At 33.7% G+C, this 10,442-nt stretch overlaps 2 protein-coding genes across 2 annotated transcripts; both read right to left on the bottom strand.

Annotated features, from left to right (window-relative positions):
* Nucleotides 1-513: 513 nt before the first annotated feature.
* Nucleotides 514-2,778, bottom strand: LOC114372260. The gene has a single exon (XM_028329737.1). It carries the CDS (start codon nucleotides 2,568-2,570, stop codon nucleotides 774-776), a length of 1,797 nt encoding a protein of 598 aa, XP_028185538.1. The 5' UTR covers nucleotides 2,571-2,778; the 3' UTR covers nucleotides 514-773.
* A 5,053-nt stretch (nucleotides 2,779-7,831) lies between these two features.
* LOC114372389 lies at nucleotides 7,832-9,853 on the bottom strand. Its single transcript, XM_028329907.1, has one exon. It carries the CDS (start codon nucleotides 9,734-9,736, stop codon nucleotides 7,976-7,978), a length of 1,761 nt encoding a protein of 586 aa, XP_028185708.1. The 5' UTR covers nucleotides 9,737-9,853; the 3' UTR covers nucleotides 7,832-7,975.
* Nucleotides 9,854-10,442: the final 589 nt, after the last annotated feature.

Below are 10,442 nucleotides of genomic sequence, written 5' to 3'. Positions count from 1 at the left end.
ATAGGTTTGTTGACTTCAAACACGAGAAGCCACGGAAATCCGCTTTCCTACTGGAACCAGATCTACAAGACGTTTCTAGGCAACAAACTGTGAGTTTAATGGAAAAGAAAGTCGTGGGTCAACGAAGACCCTTAACCACGTTTTAACGTGAAAATTTAAATTTTTATTTTTTTAATTGCCATGGCATTAAATGGTTGGTGGGAGAGGAAAATGGGGATACTTTGAGATGGATAGTTTCAATCCGATTCATATTAAGTTTAGACTAGACTTTCTAAAGATGGTGACTGGTGCCAGCTAATGATCAAAGTCTAGCTTGTTCCATTTATAAACCTGAGATTTTATTTACAGACCATATTCATGCATGATATAAATTAAGAAACGTATACACTATGTACTATATATAGCAGCAGCCAGCCTTAAAGTAGATAAACACTTCCCGTTTTGTGAATTAGGCATTATCCAACCACTTGCACGTGATAATTAAATGAGCAAAAATTTGCATTAAACTACATCAACAATTGCAATAATACGGCAATCACGTTTCTATTATTTTATTTTACTCGTTTTCTAGAATACAGGCGAAAAAAAGGGGACTTCGTTTTGTGTGACAAAGAAAACGAAAGGTAAACATCACGGCAAATAAAATTTAGCAAAAACATAATGATACACACTTGTTACATTGTATATCATGTATGAGGTATGACCACATCATTAATCAATTAGTTTCTTGTTTGCACCTTGAGCTACAACAGCATCATCCTTTGCCAATAGTCTTACTCCTGAGTTGGCACCACATGTTTCTCATCTTTCTTTGCGTTGTTTCCGTTCTCCACCTTCGCCATTTCAGCTTCTGTCACCGTGGCTGCAGCATCCCGGTATCTCTTGTATATGTCACTTTTGTAAAAGGTTCTTGTCCTAGCTACCAAGATGAGTGAAACAATAACACCAAAGAAAGTAGCAGCTGTGATAATAATGAAGGATAACTTGAAGCAATGGATCCCAATGCAGTTCAATTCCTGTCCTTCCTTTCTCTCAAGCCCCAATTCCGCAAGTTGCTTCTTGGCTTCTTTGTCATACAAATGCCCAGTCATCACCACATTAAGCACATATAGCCCTAGTGGACTTGCTGCACTTCCAAAGTTATACAAAGTTGCATAATATTTATGTCCAAAAAGCTCGGATATAATGGCAAAAAGTAAAGGCCACTGTGCGCCAAAACAAAACCCAATAATCACCGAAGCCGCATAAAGACCATTTGGCACGTCAAATGCAATCAGAAGGTGACCAGCACATGACAAGAGCATGGTTAGTGTAAGCATGAGAGGACGAGGGAACTTGTACTTTTGCAGATAATGTTCAGAAACAAATCCAGCGAAAACCCTTCCTAGATAATTCCAAATGCTTACTAGGGACACGAAAGTGCTTATGCTTTTCTTTGGGTATCTAAGCGACTTTCCTATCTGACCAAGGTTATCTATTGCGGTCAACGTGCCACCAATACCAAATATGCTACATATGAATAGTATCCACATGTCGATGCTGAATAGCGCCTGAAGTATTGTATAGTCCTCACCTCTTGCTGGTGGACTAAAAACATTTTCCCACCACCTGGTATCATTGGAAGAAACTGAATTGCTGCTAACATTAGTAGTCTCATTCGGTTTCACCTTTTCACCCTGATCGGTTACTATTTTCACCGGGGAGGGGTCAACCAAAGCGAGCCTTTTACTCTGCCAGACCTTATATTCCTCCATAGAAACAACAGCAAGTGGGAGGAGGAGCAGAAAGAGCACCATAGCAGAGCTGACACCAAACTCACTCTGAGTGAAGTTGACCCTTTTCTGTACAGTGATCATGACCAAAAGAAACCCAGCAAGGCCAAGAGAAATATACAGAAACTTGTAGAAAACATTGAGCTCATTAGGCTGCCTAACAGGCTTCATGTAACGAATGGTTCGAAGGGAAGCGAAGGAAATAGCAGCGGGGAGCCAAGCTATGAGCAAAATCAAAGCCCTTGTGTCATCATAGTATATGGCAGAGTAGAGTTGTGTGATGATTGCACCACTAAGACCGAGGTAACCTTTGAGGATACCTAACACGACCCCGTTTCTTTCTGGAAAGTTCTTGATACAAGTGACAAGGGAACCAGTGTTGGCGAAGGTCTGAGAGTTAGCGCCTATGCAGATGTAGAGACACATCTGCCACACTTTGGGTTTGGCTATTTTTTGGGTGACGGAAAGCCAAATCATGAAGTAGCCAAAGAAGTTGAGGATGGCACCAATGGCGAGGACAACCCAAGGTGGAGCGACCTCGTTGATTAGGCCTGAGATGACCCCAACGTTGGTGCCCAAGTCCTTGAAGAAACTGAGGAGATTGAGAGTGGTTTGGTCGTAACCGAGGGTTGTTTTGATGTCGCTGGAATAGAGACCGAACATGTAGGTGGCTCCAGCGGCTGCCATGATTAGAAAGGAGGCGAACACCACGAACCATCTCCCGGTGATGACTTGGACGGTGAGACTCTTGATGTCTCGCCATCCATGAACACCGGTATTCGAACCTCCAACTACCATGTTTGTGGATATAGACCAAGCACTTGCTGCTTGTGTTAGTACAAACTACAAAGGTGCATATGAGTGGAAATTAAAGTTCGTATATATAGTGTGTGACTTGTGAGTACTTTCCATATTATATAGGCGGAGTGAACCGTTACATTCTCTTCTCTACTTTTTTTACGGCAATTTCATTCTCGCCAACTACTTGTGCTTTCGGTTCTTAAATGTTCTCACTGTTAGATTCTGTAAATGATCATATATTTTTAAATCTCTGTCTTTGATTATTTTGTACGTCTTGCTTATTCTTATTCATTATCTATCCTTTTCATTTATTTTATTTTTTTTAGATAAATTGGCATACGTACAAAATACGCGAGTTAGACGTTCCTTAAAAAATTAAAGAGCAATGGACTTGTCTGATCCTAATTTAATAGATACATATTCTATTAATAAATGCAAATGAATAAGTAAGCAAGTGGAGAGTGGAGATTGATTTTGTACGTATGCCAATTTTTCTAAAAAAATAAATAAATGAAAAGGATAGATAATGAATAAGAATAAGACGAAAATTAAATTAAAGATCTGTTTGTTTGTTTTTATATTATTAATAACATGGTCTGATTATTTTAGAATTATATTTCAATGGCTTCTAAAATATCTGACTTTGTTTGTCATAGAAAATATCTTACAGGCGCAAGTACAGTTGTGTCCCTGCTTTGGAAAACGATTTCTTTTGTAATCACGACCTTTGGGCTCTGGCCTGCTGTTCAAACTTTCGACTTTATCATTGTGATTTCTGAAGCTTCCACACCCTATTTCAGGCTTAGAATAATCATGTTTAGTGTTTTTTTTTTTACATCAAATCATGGTAAGTTGTTGAATTTGTGTTTACCAACAAAAAGTTATTGAATTTACTTTCTTGTTAATTGTTATAAAGCTCAAAACTATTTTTCAACAAAAAATTTAGCATGCCGATCCAATTACAACTTAAGTTGTGCACGTATTAGAATATATGATACCTATTTGTTTTAGATTTAATTATAAAATACTTATTGATGTTTTAAATGTAACTGAAGCATGTGTTTAAATAATCTTAATTATAAATTATCTGTTAAAACGCATATTATAATATGTAAAGTTGATTTGGGCCGTTATTAACGAAACCAGGTCATAAGAAACGGGGCTGCTGGGCAACAGAGACTAAAATGAATTAGTTGACCCTGGAATATTGGGTTCTCCTTTAGACGTGCAACCAGATCCGCTCATTCTGAGATAAGCAGAATATCGTAATTATTTATTGGCTAAAATTATTTATTGGGTTCTCCTTTAATGTGAGAATATCCATGATCTTCATAGAGATTATTACATGCAGTATGGTATCGTTGTTGAAGATTATATAAAAAATTTCACATTATTATTAAACTATATAAAAAGTCGTCAATAAAATTTACAACTTTATTTATTTTATTTTTTATAATATCAACAATAAAAAGATTATATAACAAAATTAAAATATAAAAATACATAAATGGTAGTTGTAATTTATAGAGATTTAAGTTTTTTTTTATAGCATTATGTATTTTGTAAACCTGGCAATATTTTTCTTTAAAGAAAATATTATAAATTATTTTTAAAAAATCTGTAAGTACCACTAACTACACCGTTGATAATTTTGGCACATTTTTTGGCAAAAAAATTTCCTAATTTAGGATAAACTTTAGAACAACAACATTATCATTAATTTAATGCAAAATTTTCCAAAGGTGTAGTTGTACCCTTGTTTTTTTTTTTTTGTTGGAAAGTAGTTCCCTTGTTCGTATGCGTCTAATTTTGTTATTATTATTATTTTGAATGATAAAATGCAAGAGAGTTCCAAGAATTTATTAGAATAAGAACATGTGGTTCAAGACTCACTGAACTTATAGATAATTTACTAACAAAGTTTAATAGAATTTAAAGTTATATTCTTTTTAAATATGAATTCTATTCTTATATATCAACAGATAAATCTTTGTGTTGTTTACTATATATATGTCTAATTTATATAGTTATCAATTATCAAGAAAGTAGGGCGTGGGTAACGTGAAGGTTGGATTTTCGATGCGTATGTAATAATCCTTATTTAATTGGTTTGGCTGGCAGTTGGTAAGTAAGGGCCACGGTGCATCTCCGAGCAAGTTCCTATTTTATTCTGTAATTATAATATTATGACGATGATTCTGCCTGTATTGGATTCACTAGAATGATAGGGTGTGTCAAGTTTATTATATGTCAAAGATTATTGTGATATGAAATCTCTGATTTTACGTGTTACCTCGATTGATTTGCAGGTATAGCGTATATGTTGCACTTCCTTTAAATTACTCTATTGAATCTAAATAATTAACATAATCATGTACGATATTCTTATATTTACTCAAGTGAGAATGATGATATATTTAACGGGAGAAATTATATTGATTCTTATTATATAAATTTTTTGAACCAATGCTAGTCACATGTTATAAGTAATATTATTATTTGTGAATTGAAAAATACTCATATTCTCTTATTTAGGAGCAAAATTATTGTATTTTTTATATTTAAGATGTTTTAAGTCAATTATATTTTTTTTTCAAAAAAAAATGTTTAATTATAAATTTTTGATTGTGTGTGTAACCAATAGAAAAGGATATAATCAAATAATGAATCAAAAAAATGATTAAACAAGTAACTAAGTTTTATAAACTAATTAAAAATTTAAATAAAATAATTAACCAATAGAATAGTTTTTTTAAAATAAATGTAACGTTTAAATATTTTTAATATTTATTTAAAACGACTTCATAAATCTTTAAATAAAGTAATAATAAAAAATTTCATTTCATTAAAATGATATATTTTATTACATTAAGTGAATAACGTGATGTTTGTAAAAAAAAACGATTTTCATAAATCTAAAAAAATGAGTTTAAAAAAAGCTCAAAAAGATGTATGACACTCCTAAAAGAAAAGAGTGAAAAGCATGATCTTCATGTTAATTACTGTCAATCATTTTATTTACACCTTAAAAAAATTATTCATACACAAATGTTTATATATAAAGCCACTACCAGAAAAAAAAAGCAAATATAAACGAGATGTACATACAATTTTTCTACAATTTTATTTATCATAACTTTTTATTTTCTTTCTTTCTCTTTCTCAGTTCATTTTTTTCTTATCACATTTCCTATTAGATTTCGCTCACTCTCTCTCTCTTTCTCCACATTTCTGTTTCCACTGAAGATGATAGACCTTCTAACAAATATACAACCATTATTTTATATAATATTTAAGTCCTCTCTATTTTTTTTCCTAAATGGTGTTTTAATAAAAAAAATAAAGAAATATCATTTCAATGTTTGAAGCAAAGAATATGTTATTCTTAGATTACAAAGTAGATTTTGCTTCAATAAAAATTGAAGGCAAATTATGATTTTAAAAATTTAAACAAGGTATCTAAATCTAAATAAAACAAAGGTTTTCTATCATTATAATTGTTATTCCCTAAAAAAAATCATTATAATTTCTATAATGAATTTTGAAAAAAAAACTCTTCTCTCCAACTACAATTTAATTTAATAGTATTGTATCTTTTTTTTTTTAATTTATATAAAGTTAGTTTTATGGTGTACGTGGCCAATTATTATGATTGTACGTTAATTAAATTTAATATATTAATTTAAAAATTATAATTTAATTTTTATTTTTGGACCCTAAAAACATTTCTTAACTTTGTCTCTCTCATTGATAAAATATCACCATTTTAAATTAATATATATATATATATATATATATATATTCATTATTAATATGTTAACTCTTAGTTTTTTTATAATTTAAGATTTAGTTTATGTTTCTTTTTTTATTATTATTAAGAAAGCAAAAAAGTCTATTATTAAAAATTCATTATGAATATAACCATGAGATGAAAAAAAATATAACAACTAAAAATATTATAATTTTAATCACATGCCATATTTTAATTCAATCAAAAAGTGATATAAAATATAACTGTAATTTCAATCCATTTAAAAATTATATTTTTTTATAGCATACCTATATTTTTCTTTTAAAAAATGAGGTGGTCTAACTGTCCCAAGTAAAAATGGGATTAAATAATCCCATCCATTGACCCAATAAAATTACATAAAATTTTGTGCATAATTATCCAACAAATGAGTATAATTTTGTTGGATCACATAGGATGATGAGGTTGTTTAATCCCATTTTGGTTGAGATTAGTTAAACAAACCCTTTGTTTAATATTGACAAAATTAAAACATTAACTGTCATGACAAATACTATTTTGATTGCCATGTTGACTTGGTTAACTGTTTTCTTCCACATATATTCCCATTGTACAATTTTTTTTTTTGAAATATTATTCCAATTTAACAATTATGATATGCAGTTTGTGAATATTATTAAATATATTTTTAAAACAATTTCGATTTTAGGGGAGTAGAAGATGAACAATTTAGTCTTGTCAGACATTAACAAGCCCGAGAATACTTCTCGATGGATCAAGCCTGTTTGCTGCTGGCACTTTAAAGTCCAATATTGGTGCATCTGTTTTCATCAAATCCATGGTGCGCGCTTTTTGTATGGGAGCATGTCTTTGAAATGCAGATGGAGAATTTGTAGCTACAAGCTAGGACATCTTTTCAAGCTGGAGTTATTCCTAGTGTCGAAGCTGAAGCAGCATCGTTACTGGCAGCTGTTAATTGGATTATTGATACGAGGCTTCAAAATGTGATTTTTCAGATAGATTGCAAGCATGTTTTGCCAGTATATATCCACTGCATTTTGCGCTTGATATCAGAATTGGGATCCATTTTGACAGCATGTAAACAAAAACTTAGTTTTATTAACAAATCATCCATGAATGTGATCGCAGAAAAGTAAATTTAGTTGCTCATTCTCGAGTTTATATTAGTCTACAGTTTTATACTCCTTTTTTTATCAATGGTTTGCTTATTAATAAAATGATATGAACACACTTTTACAGTTTTTTTTTAAAAAATTTGCAAGCCACTTGCATGTGATAATTAACTGAGCAAACATGCATTAAACTACGTCAAATATTTTATTTGAAATTGTGCCTTTTGATGATTTGAAAAGACAACAGCAAACCTCGAAGCGAAAGGAGGAATCGTCAACGGCAATCATGTTTCTTTTATTTTTATTTTAATCGTTCTAGAATAAATGCGAAAAAAATTGCACGTCGTTTTGTGTGACAAAGAAAATGAGAAGTATACATAAGGGAAAAGAAAATGTAGCAAACTATAATGTTGAATATTACATATTGTCCAACATGTATGACTACATTATTAATTAATTAATTTATCGTTTGAACATTGATCTAATCAAGCAACATCGTATATCTTTTACCATTAGTCCTACGTCTGAGCTGGCACCACATGTTTGGAATCTTTCTCCGCCATTTCAGTTTCTGCCTCCGTGGCTGCATCCCTGTATCTCTTGTATATGTCACTTCTGTAAAAGGTTCTTGTCCTAGCCACCAAAATGAGTGAAACAATGGCACCAAAGAAAGTTGCAGCTGTGATAATAATGAAAGATAACTTGAAGCAATTGACCCCAACACAATTCAATTCATGCCCTTCCTCTCTTGTAAGCCCCGACGCTGCAAGTTGCTTCTTGGCTTCTTTGTCGTACAGATACCCAGTCATCTTCACATTAAGCACATATAGTCCTAGTGGACTTGCTACGCTTCCAAAATTGTACAAAGTTGCATAATATTTAAGTCCAAAAAGCTCGGATATGATGGCAAAAAGTAAAGGCCACTGAGCACCAAAACAAAACCCAATAATCACCGAAGCCACGTAAAGGCCATTTGGCACATCAAAGGCAATCAGAAGGTGACCAACACATGATAAGAGCAGAGTCAAAGTAAGCATAAGAGGACGAGGGAACTTGTACTTTTGTAGAAAATGTTCAGACACAAACCCAGAGAAAACCCTTCCCAGATAATTCCAAATGCTTACTAGGGACACGAAAGTGCTTCTAGTTTTCTTTGGGTATCTAAGCGAGGTTCCTATCTGACCAAGATTATCTATGGCGGTCAACGTGCCCCCAACACCACATATGCAAGTCATGAAAAGTATTAGCATGTCGACGCTGAACAGCGCCTGAAGTATTGTATAGTCCTCACCTCTTGCCGGTGGACTAAAGACATTTTCCCACCACTTGGTGTCATTGGAAGAAACTGAATTATTGTTGCTACCATTAATAGTCTCATTCGGTTTCACCTTTTCACCCTGATCGGTTACTACTTTCACTGGGGAGGGGTCAACCAAAGCGAGTCTTTTACCCTGCCAGACCTTATATTCTTCTATAGAAACAATAGTAAGTGGGAGGAAGAGCAAGAAGAGCATAATAGCAGCGCTGACACCAAACTCACTCTGAGTGAAGTTGACTTTGTTCTCTACAATGATCATGACCATAAGAAACCCAGCAAGGCCAAGAGAAACATAGAGAAAGTTGTAGAAAACCTTGAGCTCGTTAGGCTTCCTAACGGGCTTCATGTAGCGAATGGTTCGAAGGAAAGCAAAGGAAATAGCAGCTGGGAGCCACCCAATGAGCAAAATCAAAGACCTGGTGTCGTCATAGTAAATAGCATGGTAGAGTTGCGTGATGATTGCACCGCTAAGACCCACGTAGCCTTTAAGGATTCCCAACACAGCCCCACGGCTTTCTGGAAAGTTCTTGACACACGTGACAAGAGAACCTGTGTTGGCGAAGGACTGAGAATTAGCACCTATGCAGATGTAGAGACACATCTGCCACACTTTGGGTTTGGCTATTTTTTTAGTGACGGAAAGCCAAATCATGAAGTAGCCAAAGAAGTTAAGGATGGCACCAATGGCTAGAACCACCCAGGGCGGAGTGAGCTCGTTGATTAGACCTGAGAGGATGCCAACATTGCTACCCAAGTCCTTGAAGAAACTGAGGAGGTCGAGAGTGGATTGGTCGTAACCGAGGGTGGTTTTGATGTCGCTGGAATAGAGACCGAACATGTAGGTTGCTCCGGCGGCTGCCATGATTAGAAAAGAGGCGAATACGACGAACCATCGACCGGTGATCACTTGGACGCTGAGACTCTTGATGTCTCCCCATCCATGAACACCGGTGATTGCCATGTTTCTTGATATCAAGCAATTAATTTGATCTGCTTGTTACAAAATAGCTAGCAGGGGCAGGGTAGTACTAGCTGCCTGCAGATGCCTCAAAATTCAAGTCTCTGTATATTAAATATATATAGAGATGGACAGCATAGTTAAATGTTGCAGGTCTTTTCGACATTTTTTTTTTCCATTACTTGTTTCTTATGGTATTATTGACTAACTTATTCTTTCCACACTAACATGGATAAGGAAAAAAGAAAAAAAGATAAATGGTCACTTTTCGTTCCGCTTAAAGCAATAAGTAATTAGTAACCTATTACTATAACATTATAACTGCATCCTTACTGAGATTTTCATATCAATTACAGATTGCCATATCAAATTATCAATTACAAGTTGTAATATTTGTTTGTATCAATTATAGGAGATTTTGTAGATTACGTTCCTTACATTCAGCCTCTCTGCTCTGCTTATATGTTCGTACTTCAGCTTCCTAATGCAATGACATTTTTTCAGCCTATATATTTTCCTATTTCTTTCTTGGTAAAGTATGCTATGTTCCTTCATTTGAGATAGTAGCAAATGGTTTATCAAAGTACTTGCCACACTCTTAACTCTTAAGTTTTGGAGCTTTAGGGACAAACTCGGAGAGCACAATACACCCCTTCGTTTGAGGAAGGGAGTTAAAGCAATTAATGATTTGTAACCTATTACAATAATT

Source organism: Glycine soja, chromosome 10 (genome assembly GCF_004193775.1).
Source record: "Glycine soja cultivar W05 chromosome 10, ASM419377v2, whole genome shotgun sequence".
Classification (NCBI taxonomy): Eukaryota; Viridiplantae; Streptophyta; class Magnoliopsida; order Fabales; family Fabaceae; genus Glycine; species Glycine soja.
The sequence above is the reverse complement of the archived record's forward strand: the minus strand, read 5'-3'. Positions and strand labels throughout refer to the sequence as shown.

Bases quoted from the DNA above. Each gene is read 5' to 3' on its own strand.
- LOC114372260 (XM_028329737.1), bottom strand. From the start codon at position 2,570: ATGGTAGTTGGAGGTTCGAATACCGGTGTTCATGGATGGCGAGACATC.
- LOC114372389 (XM_028329907.1), bottom strand. From the start codon at position 9,736: ATGGCAATCACCGGTGTTCATGGATGGGGAGACATCAAGAGTCTCAGC.